Source organism: Ciconia boyciana, chromosome 2, assembly GCF_034638445.1.
Source record: "Ciconia boyciana chromosome 2, ASM3463844v1, whole genome shotgun sequence".
In the NCBI taxonomy this organism is placed as follows: Eukaryota; Metazoa; Chordata; class Aves; order Ciconiiformes; family Ciconiidae; genus Ciconia; species Ciconia boyciana.
This window is the reverse complement of record NC_132935.1, coordinates 18,161,134-18,180,282: the sequence shown is the minus strand read 5'-3', so window position 1 is coordinate 18,180,282 and position 19,149 is coordinate 18,161,134. Positions and strand designations below refer to the sequence as shown.

Genomic DNA, 19,149 nt, shown 5'->3' with positions numbered 1-19,149 from the left:
ATCTGTTTAACTTGATTTTTACAGAATAGTATGCAACCTGTTCTGTTGCAACTGTTAAGGACACAGTTGTGCAACAGAAAACAGCACTGCTGGTTTGTCTTGTCCTTGATTTTGCACTCTGGGTGAACTGAAATCCTCTGAAGAGAGGGGGAGATTGCTCCTATCTTAAAAATTAAATTTTCTAGTTTGTCTTTTAGTATCACAAATTGTATATATGCGTTATAGCCTTACAGTTTCAAAACCCTATTAATATTTTGGGAGTTCTTAAAGATAGGGTCAAGTTTGGAGCTCCTGACACCTGGTAAAGTAAGAAGGTGTTTAATCTGGCTGAAGTATTCATCTTTTTTTTGACTTATTGCTTTTTTTTTTTTTGTACTATAATTGAAGAGTTTGGCATTGATACAGAATTAGGCTCATTTTTTATCAACTGTCCATACAGTTGAATGTCATTACTCTCATCTTTGTTAAGATAACTCAAATTTTTGATTTAGGAAAGCATTATACTATGGTCACTTGCAAAAAGTTACAGAATACTGTCAGAAAACAGGTTCTGTTTTCTTGTCTCATTATACAGATTACATCTTCCCAAAACAACAAGGGAATATAAAGAAGAATAGAGATCTGATTCTTATTTTCATTTTCTTTTGCAAGGTTTTAAAAATCCTCTATGTAAATGAATTCTATCTCAGACTGCATGTTGGAATATGTCCAGCCAGTACCTGAAGTTACCAGTCCACAAATAATTTTCTTCCACAGTCATATATGGAAGACTGAAAGATGAGCATTCCTTCAGTCAAATGTCTTTGCTAGATCTGTCCTTTATGAGAGCAGGCAGCTTACTGGAATGCTTTTAAGAAAAAAATAAATATTTCTATGGCAATAAAATAGCAGCAAAAATCTCCCTTTAATTTAACTATATTACAAAACGCCCAGCCCTAGCCAGGAATGGGGTAACAGGGAAAGTAGGAACAGACAGTGAGCTGATAAACTTGAAGTAACTTCCATGTTAAGAACTCTTCTCAAAACTGAAGCAAGAAGATGCATATAGGATGTAAAAATCCATATACAGAATTTGAAAGAATTATAGCTTGAGAAAGAGGTTCTGGATTCCACTAGTGAAAGCCTTTCAAAAGCAATGAGATTAGTTACAGAACATGAAAAAGTATGACTGATCAAGCATAAATCTAGTTTGAGATGCCTTCAAGGAATTTCACTTATATACTTTGGCCATTCTCCCAAAATATTACTTCTTTCTAGATACATTTTTGTGATATGTTCATTCCATTACAAGCTAACAATAAAACTTCCAAAACAACTTACTTTCTTTCTTATGGTATGGATTACATACATTACATACATAAAAAACTCATTTCAATTACACTCATTGTCTGAAAATGAAAGATGCATAAATGAGAGGAGGATAAGACCGTGGAGAAAGAGAAGGTAAATCTCAAAATAGCTGTCCCTCCTGCACATTTATGCATTCTACTGTAATCTGAGTGTAGAAAAAGGATAACAGTCCTGAAGATGTATCTGTACCTGTAGGAAAGAGCCCATTGTGTGCATGCACACGTGTGTCTGTGCATGCACGCATGTGTGTGCCTGTGTGTATCTATAAAGGATGGCAGATGAATCATAAATAAAGGAAACTACTGATACTGAAAATGTTGAACAGAAAATCCATCTCTAAAGTAGCATTAATGCGATACCAGAATTTTTCAGTGACAACAGAGAGCAGAATAATTATGGCATCTCATTTATTTAGCATTGGAAAATGGTTTCCCCAGTCATATGATTGAATGTCAATTCCATGCTGTTTTCTTCTGTGTTTCGTACCATATACTTAACAAGACACCTTTTCAGAGAATACTGCAAAACCAGCTCAATACTACTCTCCTACATGCAAAACATATTGTAAGAAGACATTTTGATGAGGCAGGATGAACTTCACATACATTTAAAGATGCAAAATGTCACCTTTACATGGTTTCATCAAAATAATTCCTGTAAACCTCAGCTGATGAATTTGCCAGTCACACTGCAGTTTGCCTGTAGTTCTATGTAAGAGCGCAAAAAAGGACTGTTGAATAACCAATGTAGCATATGAATGCAGAGACTAATTTTCAGGGTGAAATCTCCACAAGACAAGTTGTTTGGCAGGTGCTTCTTTGTACATAAAAGACAAAAAGTAGCAAGCTCTGGTCTTATGCAGTTTTGCTCACTTATTGGTAGTAATGGAAATGCAAGGAAGGGAAAGCTTCGTTGAGCTTGTGCTCCTCATCCAGTCAATCAATAATTTTGGTCCCAAAGGAGCCTAAAGAGGCAAACTATATTATTAAGCATAGGCTACTTTTTGATGATCAGGCTTCCTTATCTCCTCATTCTCTGATTTGCTACTGTGACTAAAATCATACAATTGCATACGTGGATACAGACCAAATTGCAATGCCCTTCTATTGATGTCACAGCTATAAGACAACTGTTACACAAAATAGCATAACCCATATACTTTTGACTCTATTTTTTACTGACTAATATAAAATGTGAAATAAAATACATGCTATTAATTAAATCTTCAAAGTATCTTAGCTGGAATAATTTCACAGATTTGTACAAATGTACTACTATAGAAACATTTGACTGTCTTGTGCATTATTTTGATCAATAGTTAACTTTAAAGAATTTAATGAAAGAGATTGGATTAACCAAAGAGAAAAAATTGATGAAGTTAAAGAGAACCTTTTCTGAAATAGAAGAGTAGTTTCATTTATAACATTATGATTCCACATAAAGATATTTTTGCACTTGCAAATTTATTTTGTTTTATAGACAATTATAAAGATCTGTAATGGATTTTGTTTGCAAGTAAAATGACCCACCAGAATTACAAATTTTATCCAAGAAACCTAAAGTACAGTGTTCAATTTTGTATTGCTTTAACAGAAAAATTACCAGCAGATTTTTCAGATTCAAGGAATAGATATAACAAATATGAAACTGAAATACAAACTTAAAACATTAATCTGAGACATGACATTTTCAATTTGGAACCAAATCAGCTTGAGGTCTCTGAAATGCCATGTCACAAGTCAGACAAAGTCTATTTTAAACTCTACATCTGTAAATTTAGGGCAAGTGAGTAGGCTTTGCATTGATGTAAGTCACAAGGGTTTGGCTAAACTATGTTGCATGGGGTTTAAATTAAGGAAGTTCAATCTTCAATATAATTAAAATAAGTTATTTCTATGGTGACATGACCAAGAGAACTATCTATTTATTTATAATTTCAAAAGTACTTTTAAATTGACCTGTTTCTTTCAATACTTCTGTTCTGCTTTCAGCTATCCATACCATAACTCTAGGTCTCTCTAGCTACAAGCCATTACCAGGGTATTTTACATAGAAGCATTAACTCATAGTATTTGCCTGCATAAAATACACATACCCTATATGCTACTGAACTAAGAGATAATACCTACTGAGCAGTTAATGTCATTTACGAACCTGTGACAGCAATGACATTTTTGCCATTGAAAGACCCATAAGCGGTTATTCCTTTTACTAATATCTGCTACTTAGAGGATAGGCAACAGCTGATAGAAGGAACTGAAAGTTATTGAATGGCTTCTTTCTTTTAAGTCTCTCAATGCGAAAAACAAAACAAAATAAAACCACAAAAAAACCACACACGAACAAAAAAACCCAAGAAAACACACACCACCACCCCCAGCAAAACCAAACCAAAAACACTGGGCTAAATTTAGAAGTGTGAAAATTCACAGTTATTTCTGAAAGGAAAATAGTCATCCTGAAATCTCTAAATCCAAAGGACTCCTCTCAAAGTTGAAAGAAATCAGCAAACCAGAGTATGAAAACATTTTAGATGAAAAGCTGGTTCTGCTATGGAATTGACACGAGGAAGAATAAATCTTATCTTACTGACTTCAGAAAAGTGAAGAAGTTATGTTAGGAAGTGATCCCTATACCAGCCATGCTAGTAAGCAATTTTAGAAAGAAAACAGTTACATTCCCCAAATCCATTCTCAAACCACCTTCAGGTTAAACATGCCAGAAGTAGAGATCTCTGTTACTGCAAAACGTGAGAAAAGAAAAAAAACCAAGAGGGTGTTCAGTGTCAAAAAATCTTCCTAAATGATACTGTGGTGAATATGTCTTTCTTAAAACAAAAAAATCCCCTTCCCCCAAGAAAAACCCCAAACACCCCCCCCGCCAACAACGAAAACAATCAACCAACCAACCAACCAAAAAAATCGAACACAGGACATTTAGAAGACGGTGTGGCTATTAAACCAGCACAAACATAAATATAGAAAGCTGACCTGTAGGCATTTAATCATTAAATGTAATCAAAGTAAGCAATATAATGTATTATAATTCTAGACTGGAAATTAATATTGCCAAACTTAAGCCATCCAGGTAGGTATCTGACACAAATTTTCTAGGCTTTTTCTGTAGTCTATAGAGACAAGTAACTCCAACGGGCTACTCACCCAGTCTTAAAATAAGGAGGGAGAGCTGTAGTTTGACAGTAGAGTAAATCCAAGCATTTTAAGGCATATTCTGTTATATAAGAAATTGTTGTCACATTATATAAAATACTGCTAGAGCATCTATTTACAAAAAAAATCCCAAATACTCCAAACATGTTTACGGGTTAGTTCTGCACTGGCTGCCTTATAATGCTCCAGAAATGTTCTATATTTTGTGCTGTTTAATTAGTCAGAAATGTGACTGCACACTTTAGGCCTAAGCAGAATGCAGCCTGTAATGCTGAGTGACTCAGTAGTGCAGCTATTAACAGTGAAATAATGGCCTGTGAAAGATGAATACAGATTCTTCCTTTCTGCATAAATGATAAATGGCACCTGAACTGTTAAAGCTAGCAGAGAGGAAACTTCCCTGTAATACCAGATTCAAAGGTTCTTGAAATCTAGGGAAATAATTTCATCAACTTCACTAGGTTCTGAACTGACATTACACACTTCACATGTATTAAAGGGACTAAAAAGATTATTTTAAGCACACACAATTGTTATCACCCATTTTTTTTTGCACTTTAATATTCTCACTGGTTTTTCAGTTCTCTTTCTCTGTCTTTTCTTCTCTCAGCCACTTCTTTCAGCTTGGTGGCGTGAAGCAATGTCAGCTGAAGAAAATGTTTCATTATGCTTAATACTTCTGTCTGACCCCGAGATATACAGATTGTGTCTCCGACAAATACACACGTCTTACTTTCTCCTTCACTTTTCTTGAAGGTCTAATTTTCTATTTTGTGCAGAATTTACTGACCAAATGAAGTTACTGTTGATTTCACTGGTGTTTTTCCAGTATGCATTGGGCTCTTCATGCTCTGTTTCTGACAGTTCAGAGAAAATATGCTGTAACAGGTACTTCCTGTTTGCATATTGCTTGTGGTCTGTTGTGAACCTTTCACTCTTCTCCTAATTTAAGGGAAGACCTCTAGCACCTGTTCTCTAGCTACATTATTCAGTCTGTTCATCCCATTTAGACATGTTCCAAAATCCTCATATTGCAATCCTACTGTTGAATTCCCAGAGGTTCTTATTTTTCCTTTCCATGTATATACAAAGTTTTTAAAATATTCTGCTTTATTACACAACTTTTTGTATTTTGTTTTTCAGGCTTTGTGGGCTCTTCTTTCTATTTTATTCCTTCACTGTCATCTCAAAGGAGACTGCAGAAAGTGAAAAATTTTAAACTTTATATGAAGAGATTCCATAGTCATGGTTTGCAGATGTCCAACAAGAAAATGATACACTATACATCAAAGACAATACTAGACCAAAGGTCTGCTCTGCCTAGTGATGAGATGTGAAGTCATGAGTAGTGGCATTAATTTATTTGTTTACAAAGTAAACAAGTAAACAAACTAAACAAAGTACAGAAGCATGAGCAGGCTGAGCTCCCTTATTTCATCCCAAATCCGTCACTTTCTCTTCTGTCTCTCAGGGTAATGCACAATTGTACTAACTTAGAAAGTTTATCCTTGTCAACCATAAAAAAGTCTTCAGTATTCCTTAGAAGTTCAGCATAAAATAAATAGTTTCCTTCATGTTATTTACTTACAGAAAGAGATTATGAATGTTAAAATCATGGAAACAGTTCTATTTCAGATAACAAAATCCCATATTTTTTTTTCTCCCCAAAAAGGCAAGCAAACAAAAAGAAACAAACCAGACTAATTGAGGCAATGTGCAAGAAAATCTCATTTTGATTCCCTTCTCCTTCCTATCCCCTAAATTTTACAAAATTATTAACAACTTTGATGCCTTGTAAAGGATTGTCTTGGGCAGCCCTAGATAGAGACAATTCTAATAGTACCAGATGTAATGCCTGATACTAATTAAATTACAATTTTCTTTCTACTATTTATATAACATTTCAGCTTCTCTGGGCTTCACACCCCCGCCTTTAATTTGGTGAAGGATGCTATCTCACCTGTAATTTATGTTACCAGATACAAATTAATTTTCTGTATATATTGGATGATTTGTAAAGGAGTCAAATTCAAACTATACCACATTATCAATGGTGAACATTTTCACTCATTACATAAATGACAGATGCAGAATTGCGTATGAACAGTTGATAAAATGAGATAAAAAATTGTAAGGAACTGATAAGAAGGTTAATCCACTTTTTAGAAACAGATTTTTAGTTTAAAGATTAAGAAAATATTATTAAAAAAAATAAAGCATTCAAGGCCTTAAAAAGGTTTGAACATAAAATATCTGTTGTCATTGAATAACATTCCTCTTGAGGTAAAAGGGCCAATAATCCAGTTAAATACTCATAGCCAATTTCATGAAATGGCAAGAGGAAAGTAAAAGCAGATACCTCCCTTGTGTGAGCTTTCTGTTTGTTAATTACACTGCAGCTAAAGTATGCAGACACCATCTGTTTCACCCAGACAACATTATATACTCAAAGAAAGTATATGAAAGCTTGAAACAAAGTTGCACAGAATTATCTTTCTCTTTCCTCCACCTCCTCCAATATATTTCTTTCCTGGTTAGTAAAAAAATATGTCAATACAGCAACAGTGTAATTCAGGTTGTGTAGCTATTTATACATTATTTTTAAAATCTTAACTTAGGGAAAAAAAAAATATTTCTGATTCTAATAAGGAATATATACCCAAACTGGGCAACATCAAGTATTTGAGAAGGATGACTGTGATTTTGTGAACTTGAACTGAAGAGTAAGAGAAATGCTGAGGCAGTAACAGTTCATGGATCCTTTAAACTGTTGTCATTAGATCTCAACAGACTGAAGAGCATGGAGAATTAAATAAAATACCTCTTCTTTCAGAAGAAACTCTAAAACCTCTTTTCAGGTAAAGCACTGGAAGCACATCAGTAGTTGCTTTATGGCTTCACCCCCATGTGCTATCCATTTTTCCTTGCAACTCCATTCTTAGTCTGCATCAATCTCTTTTTCCACTCACCCTAAATGATTACCTGAATAAGTTCAGTGCATAATGCTCTCCCCACTCCCTTTTTGGCCTCGACATTAAATAAAGGAGCATGTCTGAGGTTGGAAAGCAGATATGTGAGACTCTCCCAGACAGGCTTTGGAAAGGGGTAAGGTGGTAAAATAGCAAAAATGTCTTGGAGCCAAGAAATTAAAAACTCTATTCATGGCTTCGAAAACGAGCAGATGTAGCAGAGGCACTCTTTCACTACAAATTAAACATGTTTTACTTTGTCCTCTCATTCACATACTTCATTGTTCTTTCAAATTACTGTGTGCACACACGTGTATTTGTCATACAAATAGAGAGAATGAGGGTAGGGGAAAACAAGGGCTAATACAACTACCAACCACAGGAAGCACAAGGTAAATAATGTTACCATTAAGAGTCTCTGTGTCAACCCACATTAGAAACATTGCTACTGCTAAATAAAATGATAATATTAAAACAGAACTTGCTAATCCTGAAAAAATATATATAAATTTCACTGACCAGAAAAAAAGGTCAAAATGGACCTCACTTGATTTCTTCTGTTTCAGCACTAAAAATGTCTAAAAGGATTTAATAACAGTTAAGTAACTGTTTAGATTTGTCATCATGCTGCCTGCAATAAGACAAAAGAGCACCAGAAGGCAAAAGGGAGAAGGACACTGCTGTTCCTGTAGTGCTATTTCCCGTTTCATCCTATACAAGCGCAGCAGGAATGAAAACTCTGCACAGATGTCTCTGAAATCAGAAACACTTATTGATTAGAAAAGGATGAAGCCTTTAACATGCCTACATCACCTCCTTTGTGAAAAACACTAGTCATAATTATGAGCATTCTGGCACTGCCCCAGCTGCCCTTGAAACAAAGCCAAACTAGCAAAGGACATGATTTTTTTTTTTTTTTTAAGATAAAAATATAGCTTTAGAACAAATCTGTAAGAATGGGCCAGTTCTTTCCCTAACAAAGTCAGAAATGTTGTCACTGATTTCAGTTGTTCCCAGCACTACAATTATCTGTGAGTGAACTACCTTATAAAAAAAAAAAAATTAAATTCGTCAACTTACTTGAAAACTGTATGGCAAATCCAGATTTGCTGATATAAAAATCTGTGTCAAACTGGATAGTTACTACGTTGAGTGTACTGTGAATGCCTTCAGGAACAAGGGATCCACTAATTTCTTTGAGTAACATCTCATTCTCAGGTGGACCATCCCAAACTCGTAGAATGTCATGGGATGCCTCAGTATCAAAAGCAAGAAACTGGAGGCTGTAAGAATACCATGATTTTATTGTCAGCTTTTATATTATTCAACAACATATCTTTAGCAACAAACTAAACCTAAAAAGCAAATAAACTTTGATTTCCAAGGATGATTTTCCATAACGTTTCACACCTTTACCTTTGGATGCATAAAAGCCCAATACAAAAATGTATTTGAAAGAAGAAACCTAACAATATTTGAATTTGTCTACCATTAAATAATATATTACTTTAGCCATTCAAATAGTCTGTAAGTATTCACGCAACCTTTTCAGAAAATAGTTTTGTTTTTCTTAAGACAATATTAGGTATCATAGTCTCATCAAAACAAATTAACTAGAACTGTAAACTCATGCAATTAGTGATATAGTGTGAATAAATGTCTAACTAAAAAGAACTACTAAAATGCAGGGGTTTTTTAAAAATGTAGACTCTTCCACTAATTGGTTCTGCTGACTCCAGCACTTTTTACATATTCAATCTTATAACTTTGGATTAAAATAGCATTAGTATTAGGTATTTTTAATCAGATTTCCAGTTAACAGTTCTAGTTTGTGTATATGTTTGCAAATATACCTATATGAATTGGTTTAAAATTCATCAGTTTCACAAAATTATAACCAATTTTAAAGCTTGATCTTCATAGAAAATGTTTACTGAAAAATAGACAGTTTCAACACAAACCTACATATTCAAACTTAGAATGCCAAAAAGACTGGCCTCGAGCTGCCTCTTAAATTTTAAATCCTAAATCCCTTTTTTTTCTCCACTGTACAGGGAAGATTTGGCTATGATATAATAAAAAAGAGTTGTTATAATTGTAAGATTTGTTTTCAGTACCTGACGATATTTCCTGGGTCTACTTCAATCACCCACATGCAACGCAGATTGTTGTCATAGGGAAAAGGATAGCCAGGAGATAAGATTCTTCCTGATGATTCTCCTTTAAAACGGCCTCCACATTCAGCTAATAAAAAACAACATTACGTAATGTGTTACTTTTAATTCTTTATAGACTGTCTTCCAGCTAATGATCTGAGCAATCAATTTATACATCTACTCTCTTGCTGAATAAGTAAAACAACTAATCTGACTGTATGCCCTAAGTTTGTAAGACAACATATAAGGACTTGAAGTGCCTTGGGAAAGGAACCTGTAAATGTGGTTTTATTTGAATACTTCTGTACTTTCCTTTGGCACCTATGTTTTTCTAATAATTTTGAACACAACTTACCATTATAGAAAACTTACCATTATATAATGAAAGGAACATGGATTGTTACTTAAAAAAGAAAAAAAACAAAGAAGCCAGGAACACCATGTCACCCTAAAGCAGTAGAATTAAATTAAGAAAACTAAAGAAATTCATAAGTAGAAAATAAAATAGATATTAAAAAAAAAAAAAAAGAGGAAACATACTAAGTAAAAGCAGGCTATTCAGAGAGCAAATCAGCCTTTCAGCCTAGGAAAAAAAAATTGTAAAACTTCTTACTCAAAACTTGTCCTCACAGTGAAGCTATAGTATTTCTTAGAGGATAACAGATGGTAAGTAGCTCCCTCTTAGATGGCCTCAGCCAGTCATTAAGCAAAACTGAGTATTTCATAATCTTAATACTTAATCTTTGAGAAAACCTGATTTTTTTAATGTAGATCCCTGAGACCTTTAAAGCCTTCCTATTTCGCTTTCCTTCCTTTTAAAGTCCCTCTAATGCTTCCTCTCTTGTGAAGTGCAAAGCCAAAATAATGCTTTGATTAGATCTCTTGCTATAGTTAAAATGCAGTTTTATTTTTATTTAACATCACCTAAAATATTTAGTTGAGAGATTTATTACCTTATGATCTGTGTTTTCTGTGATAAAATATAATTGAAATGCTACTCTTTATGGATTTTTCTGACACAATAAAAGCAAATTTGCGAAGACAGGTGGCCTTACATATATTTTTTAAGCACTTTGCCAATCTCTTAATTCCTAAATACTCTTTAAAAAAAAACAAAAAAACTTTTGTAATTATTCAACTCAAAGGATAGCATAGTCTATTATTCTTCCAGTAGAGTAAGGATATAAATAGAGTACACTACAAAGAAAAAAATCACTCACTGACAAACTGAATGAAATTTAAAATTAATTACATTTCATCCAGGACCACTGAACAACTACAAGTTTATAATTTCTAATTTTCACAGAGGATAACCAGTTTGCTTTTTTATTATGATTTTTGAAGGTTCCCTCTCTCTCTCCCCAGTGGCTTATTTCTGCCTCTCCAGCAAGGTTCCAGCTCCCCAGTTTTGCTGGTTGCTGAATCAGCTGTGCAAGTGGTGACTTCTCAGACAGCAGCATCCTCTCAGGTTGCAGTCAGGAGTAACAGAGCAAAACCCTTCTTATCTTACATCTCCAGATTGCTTACTATGAAGACAATCCTAATTAAGAATCTTAATTTTGCCAAGTGTCAATGCTAAAGATTCTTCTAAGGATGTCAAGTTAAAGGTAATATACATTATACTACATTTCCTCCTGCAAATTCCATGGATAGTATGTTGTATTGTAACATTTACGACATGTATAAGATTTATAATTACTACAACTGCTTGAAAACAGTTTTGCTATTGTCTTGTCAATGTCACATTCTTCCATAAAATGATACAAAAACAAGAACAGTAGCATTTTTAAGCCGATTTCTGATAGTAGCAGCAAATTAAAGTGTCTGTTGACTTATGTTGCTCATAAGTATCCAGGAAATAATTTTATTTGTACATGCCAACCTAAAATATTTCATGCAAAGCATCACTGTTTTCACAGATTCTCAAGGTTTGTCTGAACAATCTGTAGACCCTAAAAGATCTTGTGGTGGGCTGGGACCAAGTTCTTGTAAGCACAAAACTTGAGTGCATACAGCTACCTGACTCATAAACAAGTATTCTGGAAATAAAGGGCATCAGGGTTGCAAAAACAATCTTTATTTTCAATTTCCTTTCATAGCAAAGAAGCTTAATTTCAGTCTGATTCTAACTAAAAGTGAATGTTGAAAGAAGGATTCCTGTAAACTAGAAATATTAGAACAGTTTTACTGCTGATTCATCTTCACCTCCTGCTATTTAATCCATTACTGAATTTAAAGTCTCAAAAACTGACTGTTTTGATCACGGATGAGTAAGAGATATTCAGACTCATGCTTTTGTTTGGACATATTAAAGACATATCTAAAAGAGGTCTCAGTCCTATACAAAAACTGTTGTGATGCAATTTTGTTGTTTTCTTTGAGGAACATTTCTAATCTGAGCATGCTTTTTCTTACTGATCTTCTTGTGCATTTCTTAATTGCCCTTCTGCTTCCCAGTTCTCTTCTAGCCAATTTCCTCATGTTGTATCATTACTAAGACATCATTAATCTTTTACTATATATTTTTCAGCCCAGGAAGACTTCAACTGATATCCAAGACATTTTATAGGATTTATACTGCATCCCTTCGAGAGTATTTTAAAGCATCTGCAGTGATCCAGAAGGTATGTGGAACTCAAGATCATTATTTACAACTGGCATTCAAAAACTTTTTGATTTCTTAAGCTTGTCTATACAAAAAACTCACTTGTTTTAATTAAAATTATTTTAAAATCTATTTAGCCAAATCTATGCGATCCTCAGGTTGGGATGCATACTACTGCTGATAGAGATAACAGCTTTACACCTGTTTAACTCTCTCTGGATGCAAGTAACATGTTTTACTACTTGGCTATGGAGAAATACCTAAATGAAATAAACAAAATCAATATAAATCATTCCTAAGTTCATTTAAAAGACACCATCTATGTACTTTTGTTCGCTTGAGGAAGAGCAATACATACAAATACATGGTATTCTGAACTGGATGGATAAGTAACCTCCCTGTGAATAGCAGACTAATAGATATGTTTTGAATAAGACTAATTTAAAGCTCAATAAGTTTATACTACAGATTGATTCACATTCTAAGTAGATTCACCTATACAGAACATTTTGGAATAATTATAATGTAGTTTTCACAGAGTCTGGTGGCAGTGCAAAACCTAGGTGCTTAATTTGTGTAATTTTTTTGAAAGACAGTGATTTGAGTTGGATGGTTTACCAGTACTGAAACAAAAAAGAATATAAAACCTTGAGTATATGCAGCATATCATAACTTTTAACAGAGGTCCAGATTCAACTCTGGATTTCAGTTTGTTGACATTTTTTGTTAGTTTATATCAGCTCTGAATCTGGCTCACTTCCTAATCCAAAGGTGGCCAACCTGTACCTTTTGAGCTGTATGCATCTATTTTGGAGAGGGACTGATTAATAATTAAATCCAGGCACCTTCCTCCAAACAGCCTGTGTCATGTAGGGCACACACAAGAACAGTGCTTATCTCCCACCTGTGAGCTATTCTAGTGACCCCCTTCCAGTAGACCTTCTAGATTTGAACTATATGAGGTTTTGAATATTTGCTTAGAATATAACAAAGTCGAATCTCCCACAGTTAGTGTAAATAGTGCACAGTACATAATCTAGATAATCAATTAAAAAAATGAAGGAATAACTTCAGACATATATACCTTGGTCTGTTTTAAAACTAAGCAAGAACTCACTCATATATATCTGAGTGTTACTACGGTGATACATCCGATGATTTTTAATGCTTATAATGGAACTGAAAATGTAATTTGTTGTTCAAACTTTTAATTTCAACTTTCTGGCACCTTCACATTTTATTTGATCTTTTTGTTTCAACTTCCATCATATGTTCTTTGTACACCTCCTATGTGCTACTTGCACGTTCCAATGCCATGTTTTCCCCCTAATTCTTTGGTTTCATATATCCTAAATGATGTAGAAATTTGTTAAGGCAAATTTGGGATTTAAGCATTTATTCCCTAATTATTACTCTAAGAGAGCTGTTCAGTTCTTATTTGTTGCATATTTTTCCTAAATGGGCTTTATGTCTTGATAAAGATATGCATAAGTACATTGTTTTCTGTCAAATCTAGGCACAAAGTGCATTTCACTCCTTGCTTCCCCTACTCACTCAATCCCAATTTCCTCTAAAAGGAGATGAAAAAAAAAAAGAAAATTACTAGAATATTTAAGCCTTGTCTTCTTTTTGTTCTCCTATGGAATAAATTGAGCCTGTAGGTACCTGCACAACTTCTAGTTATTTTAATACTGTAATACAGTGTATAATATTGTGTTATTCATCACAGCAACATAACAGAAGCCAAGTGACAAAAATACAATAAAACTCTATATCTCTTTGTATCTTTAAGTTTTTATTTGAATATATTTTATAGTATTTATACGTAAACATATGAAAAGTTTTCTAGCTTAATGTTATTTAGATACAATTAGAAAAAAAAAATACTAGTTTTACAACCCCTCATAAAACATATATGGTCCTGGCTTTCTGATCAAGCTGTCTTTTTATGTTGACTATTTGCTGACTATAACTGAATTTCACGTATTAAGAATTTCAGTATTCACAAATGTTTAATAATTACTCTTGTTTTTAAACCTAAAACAGGCAAAACCACTCACATAGGCTTAGATGAGATTTATGCAGACAGATCTGTAAATGTATGTGTAAATAGATCTGTATACATACAGATCAGATTTCATATAGATCTAACAATCCTAACAATTTTTTCTTTCTTATATTCAGATAATAGTTTAAGTAAATAAAAAAATAAAAAGTAAAATAGTCTAATACCAATACAAGATGGTAGAGGATAGTCCCATGCCCTTCTCTCTCCAGTCATACACTTTAGAAGGCTACTTCCATGGAGTGTATAACCTGGATTGCATCCATAAATTATAGTGCTTCCAGCAAAATGGCCTTGGTCACTGATCTTATATCCAAACTGTGGCACACCTGGGTCCTCACAATGTGAAAGCTCAAAACCTGTGGTAGGAATAAAACATTGTAGTTACAAAATCAAACAAATATATTAATAAGATTAAGATTTTCTGTTTTCCAATGGAAATCAAACATTTTCAGACTTCATGTAACAACATCTTTAAGGTTTCTTCTCTGTTTTTAAACAGTCTAAGTAGGATAACTGTGTATACCCCTCAGAGCATGCAAACCAAACCGTGTCATAACATCATTTTTCCTAAGAGTCAACTTAAAGACTGAGAAGGAAATTCATTATCATTATCAATCAGTTCTAAAATGATCTAAAATAAATTACAAAATGGCAGTTAAAGTGACTGTCCATTTACTTTGATGACAATCTAGTTTGTGAATAGACATTTAAAGGCTCATAAACAAAATTGCACAGAAGATTTGTTTGTTGTTATTGTGCACAGTAACACCAACGGCACAATAGCACCTATGGCACCAAAGAAATACTGTTATATTCATCAATCCCTACCCTAATCCTGCATTCGGTAGTTTGTAAATTTAAAAACTACATTCAGGAAGCAATGATAATGATAATATGGAGAATTCAAACCAAACAATTTGGACATTTTGGAGAATTAAGATATGTGGAGTAAGAAGGAAACAAAATGACTTATGCATTATACAGAAACAAGGAAGCATATTAACATTTGGGGAAACATAAGCTGTAATCTGGGAGAAAGATTTTCTATTCCAAATAGGGTTTTCTATTATTAACTGAGAAGCAGCTTGAAACCTCACTTTGTTCAAAATCAAATGTATTTTATCAATACCATGCAGCTCAAACTGTTTGTAGGTAAAAAAGGCACTTTGTGTCAGATTGATATTCCTATATGTAAGTGACATGGGAGCAAATGAAGGGTTTTTCATGTCTGCATTGTTCAGTGAAGTCATTTACATAGTATTTGTCCATCTGGCCAACAATTGGAAGCTTTTCACAATCTCTCCTTAGGTACTGAATCATTACTATTGATTGATTGAAAAAAATGTTCATATTTTATTTTACACACAAAATGCTTCAGGTTGGATAAGGCTGTTTGCTCACATAAGGAAAAAAAAAAACTAGGTCAAATGCCGTATCTTCCCAGTTCTTCCTTCAGCTCATTTAATGTGTTACTGAAAATGGCTCACCTCCTGAAGAGCCTCCACAGCCTCCGAGATGAACTTTTCTCATTCCTAGTTAAGCTATTGTTTCCCAGTACAGACTGCACTGCAGAAGCTCTAAAAGAGGCTAATGTGAGTCCCAAATGAAGAACCTTTTTTGATATTGCCAGTCTGGATACTTAATAACCAGTTAGAATTTCCGGTCTTCTAAGGAAGTTGTTGACCACACCGTGTGAAAAGAAGCTAAAATGTGCCTTGATCGCTGAGATGTCCTCATCTCTGGATGGCCTGCTTATACACACAGCACCAAAGCAGTCTTTTTAACTGACCACTTCCCTCTTGAGGGTGAACATGTAACTCCATTGGCTAAGCATAGGTACTAGTAGCATTTTTGCTGCCCTAAGTGTATTTCAGCTATCGACACAGTGCTGGCAGTTCTGGCAACAGGACCAAAGGGAAAACTGCATCCTTTTGGAGAAGCACCTGGTAGCTAGGGGCATAGTGAAGGGGATCTAGCATGGCAATAGGTGGCTATTTGAGGCAACTGATGGAGCATGAATGCTCACAATGTGTCCCTGAAGACATACAATATTTCATTACAGCTTGTGGGGATTTTGTTTACTGCTTAAAAGCATCAAGGTAAACCCATGGTACTTTTGGAAGGTTTCATTGTCTACATCCATGCAAAACAAATATTAGCTGTCTTTCCCAAAATAGGAAATGGCCAATGGGTGATGATCAGTGGCACGAAGTCTAATTGGAGGCCAGTAACTAGTGGTGTGCCCTAGGGGTCAATACTGGGTCCAGGCTTGCTCAACATCTTCATTGGTGATCTGGATGATGGGGCAGTGTGTACCCTCATCAAGTTTGCTGATAACACCAAACTGGGAGGAGTGGCTGTTATGCCAGAGGATCATGCTGCCATCCAGAGCGACCTCGACAAGCTGGAGAAGTGGGCCGACATGAACCTCAGGAAGTTCAACAAGGAGAAGTGCAAAGTCCTGCACCTGGGGAGGAGCAAACACATGCAGCAATATATGCTGGGGCCACCCAGCTGGAAAGCAGCTTTGCAGAAAAGGACCTGGGGGTCCTGGTGGACACCAAGTTGAACATGAGCCAGCAATGTGCCCTTGCAGCAAAGGCGGCTAATGGTAGCCTGGGCTGCATTAGGAGGTATGTTGCCAGCAGGTCAACAGAGGTGATCCTTCCCCTCTACCCTAAGCACTGTTGAGGCCACATCTGGAGTATGGTGTTCAGTTCTGGGCTCCCCAGTACCAGAGAGATATGGAACTAATGAAGACAGCCCAGCAAAGGGCCACTAAGATGATTAAGGGATAGGAGCATCTCTCCTGTGGGTAAACGTTGAGAGAGCTGGGACTGTTCAGCCTGGAGAAGAGAAGGCTCAAGGGGGACCTTACCCATGCATATAAATCTGAAGTGATAGTGTAAAGGAGATGGAGTATACTGGATTCTGGCTGGGATGGAGTTAATTATCTTCATAGCAGCCCATATGGTGCTGTGCTTTAGATTGACTAAACCAGTGTGGATAACACACCCATGTTTCTGCTATTGCTGAGCACTACTTGCACAGCATCAAGTCTTTCTCTGTTTCTCACTCTGACCCCGCAGCAGGTAGGCTGGAGGTAGGCAAGAGGCTGGAAGGGGACACAGCTGGGACAGCTGACCCCAGCTGACCAGAGATATTGCATGCCATATAATGTCATGCTGAGCAATAAAACTGGGGGATAGTCTTTCCAAAGGGGCCAGTGCTCAGAGACAGGCTGGGCATTGGTCTGCTTGTGGGAGGTGATGAATGACTGCCTTTGCATCACTTGGTTTTTCTTTTTCTCTTTCCTCCCTATCTTTATGTTGACCCATGAGTTTTTCTCACTTTTTCTCTTCCAATTCTACAAGTATCTACAAAAGAAGATTCAGCACTGTTCAGGCTAATAACTATTCAGGCTAGGAAAGTGTATTCTATGAGAATGCCTGTCTCCAAAGGCAGGAATTTTAATGATAAGGTTCAAGTGCTGGGCTTGGACGTAGCTATATAAATAAGAAAAATTAAATACCTTGACACTTACATAGTAACACATCACTGGAAGGCCTATCTTTAATGATAGGGTACAGTCCTATGCTATCACAGGCTACTATGCAGTATAATTATGCAAATTTCACCTGAAAAATAATTACATGGTCTTGTAGTATCTTGAAATATTTTCCTTTAATTCTTCTAGACTTATATTAGTTTTATTAGAATTAGTTTTAAAAACATGATGGAGAGTTTTTGAAACATAAAAACATTTTTTGAACAGGTGAAAATGAATGATTTAAGCACAGGGAGAAAAAAAGGGTTTTGACAGCTGCATTGCAGAATTACCTTATAATACTGTTCTGCTTGCTAAAAATTCAGTTTTATATAATAATTCAGCGATGATGAAATATTTATACATTAAAGAAGTCATATACACCACATGTCAATAGACACATGTAACAATCACATACATTTTAAGAAGTTGCCACTTGATAAAATAGATGTATAAGATGTATTTTATACATCTATTTGTATAAATAGATATATAAAATAGATCTCTAAGCCAGAGATCTGAAAAGATTTTTCCTCTTCTAATCTTTATAGTTTAATTTTGTCAGTCTACATATAGGTAAAAAGTTTTTGTTAGGAATCTTTCTTTATCATTTTGGTTCCAAATTGGATTATTCTAAACAATAATCCGAACTCAGAAATTGCTAGTCTAATGCAAACTTAGTATCGGACACGAGTCTTAAGATGGAGAATGTCTTTTACTTATGAATTATATTTATGAAACAATGGGTTTTGGTTACACATGTAAAACTACTCACTTGCTTAGATATTATTATATGCTAATACAATTAACTTAAAATTATCCTTTTTTTTATCTTTTCCAAGACTGAAAAATAACCCTCAAAATAACCCTCTAGAAAAAAGACAGTGGTTTAAGTATCAAACTACACAAAGTATTGTCAAAGCAAGGTTTCAGTATGCTACATGTTTTGGGTTTTTTGAGGTACAGTTATGAAACTACATTATTTTGATGGGTGATGAGTGATTTACTGTTGATTTTATCATTATTTATCTTTTGACTGCATTTTCATCTTATGAGCACAGGTTTTTCATTCCTTTAAGATCATAAATCTATTACTACTGTTTTCTCAAATACTTACTGGTATACACAAGCTGAAAACCTTCATCAGTGCCCTCCACGTCTGAGTTAAATTCCAACCACAAATGATTTGAAGTACTACTTAGCGTCAGGCCTCTTAATGATGCCCCAGTATATGCACCCAGCAGGTGAGCAGTGTTGTCTTTGCCATCATAGATCTGTAAAACA

At 34.8% G+C, this 19,149-nt stretch overlaps 1 protein-coding gene across 3 annotated transcripts in view; it reads right to left on the bottom strand.

The window, feature by feature from the left end:
• The window catches only part of CSMD3 (CUB and Sushi multiple domains 3), a 782,968-nt gene that overhangs the window by 272,370 nt on the left and 491,449 nt on the right, over positions 1-19,149 (bottom strand). For all 3 annotated transcript variants that reach the window (XM_072852006.1, XM_072852007.1, XM_072852008.1), the window contains 4 exons: positions 18,983-19,139; positions 14,483-14,674; positions 9,607-9,733; positions 8,570-8,772 (listed from right to left, as the gene is read on the bottom strand). In XM_072852006.1, the coding sequence (XP_072708107.1) occupies positions 8,570-8,772; positions 9,607-9,733; positions 14,483-14,674; positions 18,983-19,139 (679 nt within the window). The remainder of the gene's footprint in view (positions 1-8,569; positions 8,773-9,606; positions 9,734-14,482; positions 14,675-18,982; positions 19,140-19,149) is intronic.